Source organism: Heteronotia binoei, chromosome 2 (assembly GCF_032191835.1).
Source record: "Heteronotia binoei isolate CCM8104 ecotype False Entrance Well chromosome 2, APGP_CSIRO_Hbin_v1, whole genome shotgun sequence".
Taxonomy (NCBI): Eukaryota; Metazoa; Chordata; class Lepidosauria; order Squamata; family Gekkonidae; genus Heteronotia; species Heteronotia binoei.
The window spans coordinates 171,989,514-172,003,613 of record NC_083224.1 but is presented as its reverse complement, the minus strand read 5'-3'; the positions used below and the strand labels follow the sequence as shown (position 1 = coordinate 172,003,613).

At 43.3% G+C, this 14,100-nt stretch overlaps 1 protein-coding gene across 1 annotated transcript in view; it reads right to left on the bottom strand.

The window, feature by feature from the left end:
• TNN (tenascin N) overlaps positions 1-1,048 on the bottom strand; it is a 37,824-nt gene extending 36,776 nt beyond the window's left edge. The window contains exon 1 of the mRNA XM_060232475.1: positions 617-1,048. Coding sequence (XP_060088458.1) covers positions 617-1,016 — 400 coding nt within the window. The 5' untranslated portion in view covers positions 1,017-1,048. The remainder of the gene's footprint in view (positions 1-616) is intronic.
• Between the last annotated feature and the right edge of the window lie 13,052 nt (positions 1,049-14,100).

Here is a 14,100-nt window from a genome sequence, read left to right as displayed (position 1 = left end):
GCATTGTACTCGCACAGAATATACTCTTCTCTCTAAAGACCCCCAAGTTTCAAGAGAATTTCTAAAATGGCACCAAGCAACAGCCAAGAGGAGAGCTCCAGCTGGCCACAACAGTAAACAAAAAATCCAGATCAGCTCCTCCGGAGAAAAGGGCTGCTTTGAAAGGTAGGCTCTATGGCATTGTAGCATGCTGAGGCCCTCCCCAACCTCTGCCCTCTCCTGGATCCACCTCCAAAGTATCCAGATATTTTCCAACACAGCAACCCTGCATTTTAGTCGCTTTCACCAAAAAAGTATACTTGGAAGATTTATTATGGGATTCACACCTAATCTTTCTACTTCGCTCCTCCCTTTTCCCCTTACACAGATAATTTACACTTAAAAGACTCATGTCAGAATTCACCCCAGACCTGTCTGCTTCAACTTTTCCTTTCCCTTTCCTCTTGGAATCTTCCCCATAAGAAGGATTAGTATGATCTCCCTGAGAAAATGAGCTCTGATTCATGAAACAAGTGCTGTTACTCTTTAAGATGCCACTGAACATTTGTTTTATTTTGCTACAAGAGACTGACACAACTACCCCTTTGCTACCACTGCAATCACACACAGTTCTCACCTTGGCTTCTCCCACAGCATTTCTGAGGACTACAGATCTCCCTCAGGTGTACCACTTCTATCTCCATCTTCACCATCCTGTCCAACAAGGCCTTGAGCTGGCTTAAGACTTCACAGTCCCCTTTGGGTGTCTGCAGCCGAATGTTGTGCCTGAATATAATATTTTGCTCCTCATCTGTTTCGCCGCCAACCAGCAGTGTGTGGCTGTCATCTTGAAGAGGCAGAGGGTCTGGCTCCACCTTGATTTGAGAGGACTTAGGGACATCGATCTTGTAGGAGTGGCTGAGGGAGATTTTCTGGCTTTGGCCAGAGCAGCTCTCAGGTTGTGAAGGCAGCTGTGTCAAGGCTGACTGGAAAGTGTGATACAGCAGAAACCCCAGAAGGAAATTCCAAGATGCCATCTTGTTCTGTAGAGTGATTGCCACAAACAAACAGGCTGATTGGGGGGTGGGGGAGAGAGAGAGAGGGGAGAGAATATAAGTATACATGAACACTGCTTTTCATACACTCCAAATATTTCAGGAAAGGTACCAATAGCCAGACTTTTTCAGAGGATGCAGTAGAACCATGTGGTATGGATTTTTCTGGATTGTACATTAGTACAAACTACAGGTGGGTATGTTTGAACATCTGCCATAGTTAAAAAAAAAAAAACCAAAACACCCCTACATGTAGAAAACTTGGGCATCAAGGTAAAAGCTATCCTAGAGCTCTTCTCATGGGTATGCTGACTTACTATGTGAGAGGAAAGTTTGGGGAGTAGGAGCATTTAATTATGAGGTTCCCTAACTGCCGCCTGAAACTGTAAAGTACAGCAAATCTATATCAAATGATTTCTTTCTTGCTTTAAGTTTCTACACTGCTTTTCTCCCATGTTACCACAAAAACACTACATAAATAAGGCAGTTTACAAGAAACAAGCAATTTCTCTCTTCGGCCAGACCTAGCCGTCTTTGGTGGCTCCCCTGAAGACACAGGCTAAGAGCCTTCTGGCCATACCCAAACTTTATAGAGTATCTGAAAAAGAAAGGAGAAAGCCAGTCCTAAACAAAGGTGTTTCTCTCTCTATTTCCCTCTGTGAAGAAATATACTCCACTTTGGGCTACATGCTATTGAGAGTATGGGGGCTGAGCGGGGGAAGGGGGTGGTGCGCAACACGTTTGTTTGCATTGCAGGCATTCAGAGCAGTGGCTCAGACAGAGTTGCAACAGGCAGCCTCCTTTTTTTGGTGGGTATTTTGAATTTGCCCATAAGAAACTTTAATTTTAATTCACTGGTTTCGTGCAACATACTGATTAACTAGGGGTGAGTTCAAAGATCTTTACTCGCATCATAATTATAGATGGATGTAGAAAGCTCCATATTTTCAGGGGGTTATAACTGCTTGTGTTCACCAGCAGGGCCGGACCATCCATTAGGCGATCCAGAAGGGGCTGGGCTGGGCAGGGGGGCAGTGCACAGCGTGTTCTCTCACCTCAGAGGTGTTCGGAGCTGCTCCAAATGCCTCTGAGGCAAGTGAATGTACCCCAGTTCCCATTCAGCCCCCTCCAGGTTGGAGGGCGGGGAGGGAGAATGCATGTCCCACCCATTTGCCTTGGGCACCGGAGACCCCAGTGCCAGCACTGCCACACGCCCCCCCCCCCCCAATCTCCAGGTATTTCCTAACCCAGAGCCAGCAACCCTATAAGCATCTCTTTAAAGGCATAACATAAGGCCTGAGGGGGAATCTAAGTTTGCCAGCCCCAGAAAGCCTCCAAAGCAATCATTTTCTCCAGGGGAATTGATCTCTGTCCAGGAGATCTCCAGGCCCCATCTAGAGGTTGGCAGTCTCAGAGAATCTTATTTTTAAAAATACAAGGGGCACATATAGGCTTCCCAATCCCCAGGTCCCAGTGGGGAATCCTTGGGTTTTACAGGCTTCCCCCGACCCCCAGCCAGCTGACCGGTGGGGGAAGCCCCACCCCCAGAGCCACCATGCAGCCCTAGATCTCCGGCATGTTTAGAACCCTGCAAACAGGTCCGTTTCAAAATGTGTGTGTGTGTGCCTTTAAAGTTGAGCAGGAAGTACTTCATGGGAAGGGTCCGCAATACAGTCCCTCGGTTTGTTTTGGTTTCATTTCAGAAGAACTGAGTGTGTGTGTGTGTGTGTGTGTGTGTGAAAGAGAGAGAGAGAGAGAGATAGCAGTGTAGCCCCTGTTCTTTTCAGATGTCATTATGAACCAACCAATAAGTGTGTGTGTGTGAGAGAGACAGAGGGTTGCCAATCCCCAGGTTTGGAGGCCCTCCCCCCCCCCCGCCACCTTAGGGTTATCAGAAAGCAGCAGGGGGGGGAGGGAAATGTTGTCAAGCATGGTGAAATTCCATTGATAATTGATTGTTATAGGGTCCTGCCTAAACCTGGTCTGTGAAGTATCATGGAGGATCCAACTTAGTTAGCTTGTTATTCTTTCCCTCTCCCCCCCCCCTCCTCGTCTTGCTTTATGGCTTAAAATTAGAAGTAGTGAGAACTGAAACCAAGTAATCAGCACCTTCCCATACATTCCTGTAAGGGTGTACGAGACATCTGGGGAAAACAAGGATGAAGTCCTGATAACACTATGGGAACGTAGACATTTATGATAGTTTATGTGTGAGTGCTACCCCGCACTCCCATCCCTTGGAATCCTTTTGAAGTAAGCCTTAAAAGTATTGTATCAATGTATTGGCAGCATTACGCTCAAGAACCTGTTACACCAAAGTATCGGTCTATCAATAAACGTAGTTTTTGTATCAACTTCGACTCGTCATTGAACCTGCATGCTTGACAAATGTCTGCTGGGCAATTATTCCCTATGGAGAACGATTCCCATAGGGAATAATGGGGAATTGATCCACGGGTATCGGGAGCTCTGGGGGGGCTATTTTTTGAGGTAGAGGCACCAAATTTTCAGTATAGCATCTAGTGCCTCTCCCCAAAATACCTCCCAAGTTTCAAAACGATTGGACCAGGGGGTCCAATTCTATGAGCCCCAAAATAAGGTGCCCCTATCCATTATTTCCTATGGAAGGAAGGCATTTTAAAAAGTGTGCTGTCCCTTTAAATGTGATGGCCAGAACTCCGTTGGAGTTCAATCGTGTTTGTCACACCCTTGCTCCTGGCTCTGCCCACAATGTCTCCTGGCTCCACCCCCAAAGTCCCCTGATATTTCTTGAATTTGACTTGGCAACCCTAGGCATGTAGCCAAAAAGTGCTAAACTTTCCTTGGCTTACCGGCAGCTTCTTTCTCCACAGCTTTCCTCCTCTTTTGCCTCAGCCTGGCTGTGATGCTGGAAGAAAAGTGTCCATGGGAAGGACTGTGGGGAGATTATACCTCAGCAGGATATAATGCCATAGAGTCCACCTTCCAAAGTGACCATTTTCTCCAGGGAAACTGAGAATGGTCTTCATAGGGTTAAATGGTGAACTGATCTGTGGGTCTCTGGGGGGGTGCAATTTTTTTAAGAAGAAGAAGATCATAGATTTATACCCCACCCTTGTCTCTGGATCAGAGTCTCAGAGTGGCTCACAATCTCCTTTATCTTCTTCCCCCACAACAGACACCCTGTGAGGTAGGTGGGGCTAAGAGAGCTCTCCCAGAAGCTGCCCAGGACAACTCTGCGAGAGCTATGGCTGACCTAAGGCCATTCCAGCAGCTGCAAGTGGGGGAGTGAGGAATCAAACCTGGTTCTCCCAGATAAGAGTTCACACACTTAACCACTACACCAAACTGCTTTTAGATAGAGGCACCAAATTTTCAGCATAGCATTTGGTGCCTCTCCTCAATGCCCCCTCCTGCCCAAGTTTCAAAAACAGTAGACCAGGGGGTGCCCTCATCCTCCATTATTTCCAGTGAAGGGAAGTCATTTAAAAGGAGCGTGGTACCTGTTAAATACTGGGTTCAACACGTAGGATTTCAAACAGGAACATTCTTTATTAGCAACTACACACTAAGACAACATGGTGGGGCCGAGACACTGCTTATGTTCATGAATAGAAACACACACACACCAAATTCCCATACCAAATCATGACAGTCAAGTTTCATGCCAAGACTGCTCATTTGGTTGCTGTTCAGAGCTCAAATCTATCATTTCCCACGTTGCCCAGATGCCCGTGAAAGCTCCTGCAAAGCAATAAATAATAGTCCCTTTAAATGTGATGGCCAGAGCTCCCTTCAGAGTTCAATCGTGCTTGTCACAACCTTGCTCCTGGCTCCACCCCAGATATTTCCTGTCAGACCTGGCAACCCTACTGTCACTTGGAGACCAGTGGTAATCCCAGCCACCCCTTGGAGGTTAGTAATGCTAGATATAGATGTCTGTCAGTGCTAGATTTGGGAGTCTGTCACTATGCCTAGGAAGAGTCCCGTGGCACAGAGTATTAAAGCTGCAGTACTGCAGTCCTAAACTGCTCACGCGTCACGACCTGAGTTCGATCTCCAGCAGTAGCTGGGTTTTCAGGTAGCCGGCTTGAGATTTACTCAGCCTTCCACCCTTCCGAGGTCAGTAAAATGAGTACCCAGCTTGCTGGGGGGAAAGTGTAGATGACTGGGGAAGGCAATGGCAAACCACCCTGTAAAAAGTCTGCCGTGAAAATGTTGTGAAAGCAACGTCACCCCAGAGTTGGAAATGACTGGTGCTTGCACACGGGACCTTTTTTTTTTTCTTTTTCCACTATGCCTAGCTTGCTGCTGAGCCAGCCCCCCCCCCTTAGTGATAATCCATGCTCAGGTTGAACTTTCTAATGTGCAATGAGACAAACTGTGATGCAAGAATCGCAGGGTCTTCTCTCCCTGTGGTGGGAGTTCCTTGTTAACAATAATGAATGCATAATCTTACACAAATTTGATTTAAGACTTCAGTGGTACTGGGATAGTGTCAGTGTTCCCTCTAAGCTGAGTTAGTGTGAGCTAGTTCACAGTTTTTTAGCCTCCAGCTCACACATTTTTGTCTTAGCTCAGGAAGGATGGCCCAAGAGCAAACTAATTTATGTAGTAGCCAAATCGCTCGCTCACAACTTTAATGCCAGTAACTCACAAAGTAGAATTTTTTGCTCACAAGAATCTACAGTTTAGAAGGAGCATTGGATAGTGGGTCTACATTTAGTGGTAGGACCAGCAGTGAACACACATAAAACAGCACCAAAAAAGGGTTGCTCATTTTACAGCATGCCATTCAGCTGAGATAACCCCCCTCCCCAGTCCTTCTTATCCTGTGGTTAGCCTGGCTACCTGTTCTACAAGGCCCATCTTTAATAATGTGTTATTTCATTTTCCAAACTTCTCTCTTGCTTACCAAAATGCCTCAGAAATTAGCTACCTCCCTGGGCCTTCCAATCCCTAGTTCTGAGGTAAATCAGCTAATGCGTCAGGGCTTTGAACTAAGACATTATTTAAGGTCCCCCAGACCGTCTCCATAAACCTCAGGAAGGAGCATCCAAGATTTTTATTCAATGTTTGTTTTCAAAGACTGCCAAATGAAAAAGCCACTGAATCTTTCGAGAACTCTTTCCTTCGGCTCTGTTACATGCCATTCTCAGCCATAAGCGTGACTTCATTGGTAATTAAAGTTATCTTAGGGACCACAAATTGATTCCAGGTTTGCCTATGTTGGCCAGTCCCTCAGAATAAAACCCTTGGACCCAGGACTTCTAAGCAAACTAAGCACTTTGAAGCAGACCAAGGAAGACTTTGGCATTCTTCTAGGGGCACAGCATCCAAGACATTCCCCCCCCTTTTTAAGGGGAAGAGGAGGGACGTAAACTCATTACATAATGATTTCAATGAATCACCGGTTACAAGACTGCGTAACTGGGAGCCTCGAAATAAAAATAAAAGCAGAAGGAAATATTGTATTGAATTACGGGTGGAAAAAGTTTCCTAATGCGAAGATTATCATGGGAAAGTAGACAGAGTGTTGAACTGGTGTTGTCCCTGCTCAGCTAGAAAGCTCACAGAGTGACCTTGGACCAGTTACTGAGCTTGACCTGTCTCAAAGGGTTGTTGTGTAACTAAGAGAATAATCCTAAACAGAACAGCTAGATTCAAGTCCTCCTGAGAGACCGAAAAGATTGATTGGGTATAAGCTTTTGAGTGTCCAAACTCCCTTCATCAGTGACTTTTAATCTCTCAAAACTTTATCTCAAAAAAGTCTTGTTGGACATCCAAGGTGCTACTGGACTTGAATCTACTTGTTCTACTGTAGACCAACCTGATTGCCCTCTGAAGCTAAATCCTGAGCAGGTGTACTCAGACTCCTACTCAGGTATATTTCAGTGGGGCTTATTCCCAGGAAAGCGATCTTAAGATTGTACTGTGTGTGTCAGGGGTTGGGCCAAACTGCAGCCCAGGAGCCACATGTGGCTTTTTCATACATATTGGCTGTGATCACACATACTAAATAATGCACTTTCAATCCACTTTCAGTGCACTATCCAACTGGAAGTTACCAGTTCACACAGTAAAATCCAGTTGGAATGTGCATTGTTACTGATGTAACTAACACGAATTTGAGCAGACTTCGGAGGATGGTGGAAGACAGGAGGGCCTGGCATGACTTTGTCCATGGGGTTGCAGAGAGTTGGACTCGATTGTGTGACTGAACAACAACAACAAAATTAAGTGTGTGTGATCACAGCCATTGTGTGGCTCTTGAAGTCCCCACTACCTTGTTGGCCTTGGAGAAGGAATTTCTCTCTTTAAATCACTTCTCCAAGCCAAACCAGCTAGTGGCTTGGCTAATGCATTTAAAGTTTAAGTTGCTTTCTTTCCACCTCTTATAAGAATATAAGAGAAGCCATGTTGGATCAGGCCAGTGGCCCATCCAGTCCAACACTCTATGTCACACAGTGGCCAAAAAACCCCAAGTGCCATCAAGAGGTCCACAGTGGGACTAGAAGCCCTTCCACTCTGCCTCCCGCAAGCACAAGAATACAGAGCATCACTGCCCTCCTCCCCATCTTCCTTCCTTCCTTCCTTCCTTCCTTCCTTCCTTCCTTCCTTCCTTCCTTCCTTCCTTCCTCCCTCCCTCCCTCCCTCCCTCCCTCCTCTCAAACATCTGATGTTCATGTCTTGTGGATCTCAAACATTTGATGTTTATTCCATGTGGCTGTTAACATTGAGCAAGTTTGTCCACCCCCAATCTATGTGATAACCCCCATATGCACAGCCCTGAGACCCTTAACAGCATGTGATCCAAATATGATGAACACATACATCATCTTAGTAGAGATATATGTATAATTCAAAACGATGAACATTCTAAGGCTAAGCAATGGATCCAGTGAAGATCCAAATATGTGATCCAAATATGATGAACACATACATCATCTTAGTAGAGATATATGTATAATTCAAAACGGTGAACATTCTAAGGCTAAGCAATGGATCCAGTGAAGATCCAAATATGTGATCCAAATATGATGAACACATACATCATCTTAGTAGAGATATATGTATAATTCAAAACCGCGAACATTCTAAGGCTAAGCAATGGATCCAGCGAAGACTATTCTGACCTGTTTTGTGTTTCTCATCCTCTTTCTAGACATGGAGTTATTTTAGGTCAGCTGAATGCTGTTTCTTAGTAAACATGACCTGCATTGGCCCTCGGGAGGTAGGCTACTTTTTGTCTAGAGAGACTGGGTAAAATCTACCGGAATGTAATCTCTATTAAAATCCATAGGAGCAGGATTTAATCGTGCATAACTTAATTCCCCTGAATTTTCTTCTCCCTTATATCTCCAGAGGGAAAGACTTATTTTTTAAAAAAATGAAAGTTGGGAATTCAAAGAACCTGCTTAAACTATCATCACGACATGACAGCATTATACTGATATTTTAGGGCCATTTTTAAGAAAATCGGTGTTATGACACAACCAATAACAACACCAATGATGACACCTTCCCTTGAAAATGTTTTGAACAGTGACATCAAGGAGAGTTTCAAAAGCAGCTTAGTCTATGGCTCCAACATACCATTAGTTTCTCTGAAGAGATATCTTTTTACTGCAGGTTTTGGGCTTGACAAAATGCCTGCATTTTATTTTAAACATTTGTCTCTTTCAGAAGACAAGCATGAGGGGGGATTCAATTGCTACCAAGTATTACACAAATAGTTTTGAACTATAGAAATGCTAATAGCCAGTTCACACAAAGATCTGGGGGGGTTCGATGGGACATATCTCCATGGAGTTTTCTGAAAAAGACTTTTGGACTCGCAAGGAGGTAGGAAAACAAGGAATAAAATCCCTTGGCACAGAGGGAGAAGGGTCCATTTTGAAGGTCCATTTTTGCTGATCCATCTGGAGGAATGAGTTCTCACACCTGATCATCATCTTGATGGCCACCCATTGCCACATGGAGCAGACACAGTTCTGGCTAACTGGACAAAGATTCCAAGGTAATGGAATCTGTAACTTGTATGTTCGCAAACTGTAACTTATACGTTAAGGAGCTTGCCTTAGATCACAAAAGGTCCATGTAGGGTTGAGGGACAGATGACTGCAGGTTTATATCATTTCTTTGTATTCCTTGCTCAGTCCATTGTGGTGCGGAGAGTACATCTGTGAACTTTTTACTTTTAATAAATTTTTTACTATTTTTAATAAGTCATTTACTATTTTAAATGCTGGTAGTTGTTCTCTGCACCCAATGTTCAACAGGAAAGGAAAGGTCCCCTGTGCAAGCACCAGTCATTTCCGACTCTGGAGTGACATTGCTTTCACAACGTTTTCATGGCAGACTTTTTTACGGGGTGGTTTGCCATTGCCTTTCCCAGTCTTTTACACCTTCTCCCCAGCAAGCTGGGTACTAATTTTACTGACCATGGAAGGATGGAAGGCTGAGTCAACCTTGGGCCAGCTACCTGAATCCAGCTTCCGCCGGAATCGAACAGGTCATGAGCAGAGAGTTCAGACCACAGTACTACAGTATTGCTGCTTTACCACTCTGCGCCACAGGGCCGCTCACTGTTCAACAACACACTATTTAAAATGGCTGCCAGACGAAAAGAGGGAGTCAGTTTCTACATCATTATTTCCCCACAAGTTGCAAGTTCAGTAACCCATCCCCATGGTAACAAGACCTTGGGTAATGGGAGACACAGGCACTAGGTGGAGCCTTAGAATGGCAACGCAGAAGGGATGCTGGGAGTTCTGGCCCTCCTGGTGGGTAGTTCCTAAAATGGCCAGTTGGTGGCAACATACTAAAAAAAGAAGAGAGAAAATCCCTCCAAGAGTTGGGCAGGCCAGGAGAATGGAGCATCACCAAGAAGGGACTTGGGATGGCCATTGGATGCCTAGAGATCCAAGGAGAGCAGTGTTCTTGGGTCAACAGGGCTGTTCTGCCAGTTTCAAATAAAACATATTTCTATACAAACATGCAACCTCTTAAATGCTCAAGAATCTTCGTGTCCCAAACTTTCTGTACAATTATGAAGTACTCCACATATTACTGGTTAGCACAAAAGTATGAAATGGGGAAATGGGTTTAATTCAGTTCATACAAAGGGCTGTGAATGCTTTTATCTGCAATGATTCTTTACTGCTGTTTTCCAGCACTGTTTCCTGTGGAAAGCTTCTGCAACCAAGGATTATTTCTTGCACAGGCTGAGGTCAGAGTATGGATTTAACAGTGTAATCCTAAAGGCAATTTCTTAGGAGTAAGCACCATCAAATAAAATGGGACTTACATTTCCAAGGAGACCTGTTTAGGATTGATCTCTGTGGACTGGCTCCAGCTAGCTTTTCTACTGGTAGAAAAAAGGGAGGAAAAATTCCTTTTGATCACATCAAAAGACTAGGCTAGGGATCATGGGACCTGCATAGACAAAAGCTATGAGGAATGAGGGCTATAGTAAGGAAGAGATTCAATGAAAAAGTTGGTTTGATGTAACCTTCTATCTCACACTGATTTTTTTATTATTATTAAAACACAACCTCGCCCCCATTTTCTCTTAGCTTAAACTCTTTTTCCCCACAACTCAGTAGCAGTGCATTGAATCCAAAGTTGCCCTTCTGAGAGCAGAGGCCTACTCCAGCTGTATGTGCCCATCCCTGCTGTTCATACTAATATTGCTACTGCTGTACTTACAGTGCAATCTTAAATCCATTGACTTCGATGAAGGCTATAGTTCTGTTTAGGGCTGCATTGTTAGTTTCTTAATTGCTACTATTATGGACATCCTTGAACATTCATTGTGTTTGAAATTTTTTTTTGCATAATATATACATTTCTCAGCTCTTCTAACTGCTTTTTTCTCTGTTTTCTTCCTGTTGTGTTGATTTGCCTGTACTAGAAGCAAGTCTACATGCATGTTGTCAGGAAAAGAAAATTTAGTTTGTGATGGGCATGAACCTGGCTTGTTACTCTGCTTGCACATTCAGCAAACTGGAGTTTGAATGGAGCCTTATGAAACCAGGAATCCATCAATCATACTCCCACTGTGTGGGGAGGGGAAAGAGATGCAAAAAGCCAGGCTCATGCTCATCGTGAGCAAGATAAGGTTAGTTGCGACATCACAAAAATGACTGCAGAGTTTTTCGGGTACAATCTTATACATCTACTTAGAAATGTATCCAGATGAACTTAGTGAGATTTACTTATAAGTACACATGCATAAGATTCATTCATAGATTTTGTATAATTCGGATCCCTGAAAGTGCTTGATCAAGGAATGCATATTATTTGGTCCCATTAAAATTACCCTGTAGCTTTGTGTGGGTGTAGACAATTTCAAGTGGATACTTTAGTTTATAATTGTATTTACATCTAAGTTCCATTTATTTCAAAGGTATTTTCCTCTAGGTAAGTATGCTCAGGGCTGCAATCAATTATGGACGCATTCAAGGTTAACTAAAGATAGTCATACTTAAGATTTACTGAAATAAAATAATACATTAGCTACAACTTTGAATTTCATTGGGCTTAAGCAGGACTTTTTTGTAGCAGGAACTCCTTTGCATATTAGGTCACATTCCCCTGATGTAACCAGTCCTCCAAGAGCTTACAATAGGCCCTGTAAGAAGAGCCCTGTAAGCTCTTGGAGGATTGGCTACATAAGAGGGGTGTGATCTAATATGCAAAGGAGTTCTTGTTACCCCCCCCCCCAAAAAAAAAAGCCCTGGGCTTAAATGAGAATCACTTTAGTTGGATATTTCATTATTAGCTTAGCATATATAAAGTAACAGGGCTCTTCCATGACAGGAAAAACTAATCTAGAGCAGCATATGATTATGCAGCTTGATTTTTTTTAATGGTCATACTTGATTCGTGTAAAAAAATGATTATAACACCCCTATAGTCTTATTCCAAATCTTTTCGTGCCAGCAAATGAATTGATACGTCAACCATATTGTGTACCAGTCTCATGCCTAAGCCACATAGAACAGCAAAAGCCACTGAACTTTTCAGATCTAAGACCCATCTTTGACCCCAGCCAGCAACAAGGGATCCACTTTTATTCCATGTTCATATTTACATTTCAAGCTATACCTCGCCAGCATTGTTAAACAACAATAAAAGAAGATAATACAGAATCTGTTTAAAATACGCACATCGGCAACATTTCAATCATTCCCCCCATCTGTTTTTCTGTTCTGCATTATTCACATTCTCTATTCCCTTAGTTTTCTAAACATAAGCCTGAACAATAACAGAAAGAAAACAGTCATTCTTCTGCTGCAATCAAATGTAGGTAAGAACGAGAGCTTCATGAGATTCCCAGCCTCTGCTAAGAGGGACTCCGACTTAAGTCCAAACCAAATCACAAATCTCCATCAACCTGTAATGATCTTAAAATTTGAAGGGTTAAATCTGCTGAACTCTTCCCTCTTTACTGTTTGTCCACTAAAAATTAGGTGCAACCAAGAAGGTAAAGATACTGAGATTCTACATCCCAGCCTCCAGACAGTGATCAGAAAGCAGTTTGATTGAAGCATGTTTGAAGTGAAGAAATGGCATTAATAGAAAAGGTTAAAATAGCCTTTCTGCTTCCACCATTCTTCTGCACCCCATTTCAGCGTTCCAAAGGTGGTTCATGCATTTTTTTTTAAATGCAAGTTAGGAATAGAGTTTGGCCTTTAGTTAAGCACCACAAATAAAATACTTATTTACCTTAGCGATGTACTTCTGCTCTCAGGAGAGCTGCAGGATTCTTCCGATGTTGCAGCCACCTGCTAAGAAGGAAAATGAGTAAAAGGCCATGGACTGCTCTCTATTTTTGCCAAGGAATGCCTTTCTTGCCCTCTAAGGGTTTAAATTTCTTTGAGATCAGATAAAAGAACCAATAGAGAAATCTGGGTGGTTTCCTCCTGAGTGTGTGTGTTGTTGTTTTTTTTACTTGAAAGGATGGATGTGGTTTGAGGGATGGAAAAAGAAGTTCATAATTGTGTCATTTGATCTAACATGAGAAGCTTTTACACGAGTGTAGATTGAGACTGAGATCTTGCTTCCAAGATCGCGCTGCACACAGTGGATGGAGCAGCTGGGACCTGACCCACAAGGAATCTAGTCCCAGCCAGAACATGTGCTTTCCAATAGATGTTCTGCAAAAGACTGCCGTACAGCCTCAACCTCCAATTTTGCAAAATGGAGGCGCTCATACTGAACAGCTTCCTATGATACATGCTTTGAATTGCTATACATATTACATACGTCTTTTGCTTCTCCATGCCTTGTGGACTTCAGTGTATGAAAACTTTGTAAAGTCTGAGAAATGTGCCTGTAAATCATATAAAGTAAAGGTAGCCCCCTGTGCAAGCACCAGTTGTTTCCAACTCTGGGGTGACGTTGCATCATGATATTTAAACGGCAGACTTTTTTACGGGGTGGTTTACCATTGCCTTCCCCAGTCATCTACACTTTCTCCCCAGCAAGCTGGCTACTCATTTTACCAACCTTGAAAGGATGGGAGACTGAGTTAACCTTGTGCTGGCTACCTGAATCCAACTTCCGCCAGGATCAAACTCAGGTCGTGAGCAGAGAGCTCAGACTGCAGTACTGCAGCTTTACCCCTTATATTTCTGAATAATTTCTGAATAATAACTCTGTGCCACAACCCCTTATATTTCTGAATAATTTTTTCCTTCAGTTTTTGGGGATATAAAGTGGGAGGGGGGAAATAAACAAATTAAACAAAATACATTATAAAACAAAAGCAAAATTTAAATGGAAAACTGTTAATGAAAGTTCACCCATTTTAAGAACATAAGAGAAGCCATGTTGGATCAGGCCAACGGCCCATCCAGTCCAACACTCTGTGTCATACAGTGGCAAAAAAATTTATATATACACACACACTGTGGCTAATAGCCACTGATGGACCTGTGCTCCACTTTCTCCAAGTTACAGTCTTCTCTCCCTTCCTTAAATGCCTTCTTGGGCAGAGTGTGCCAAGCACAAAGTGCAGGAAAAGCCCACAAACTAATAACAGCCTTGAAAACTCAAGATGTCTGTTAGATTCCTATAA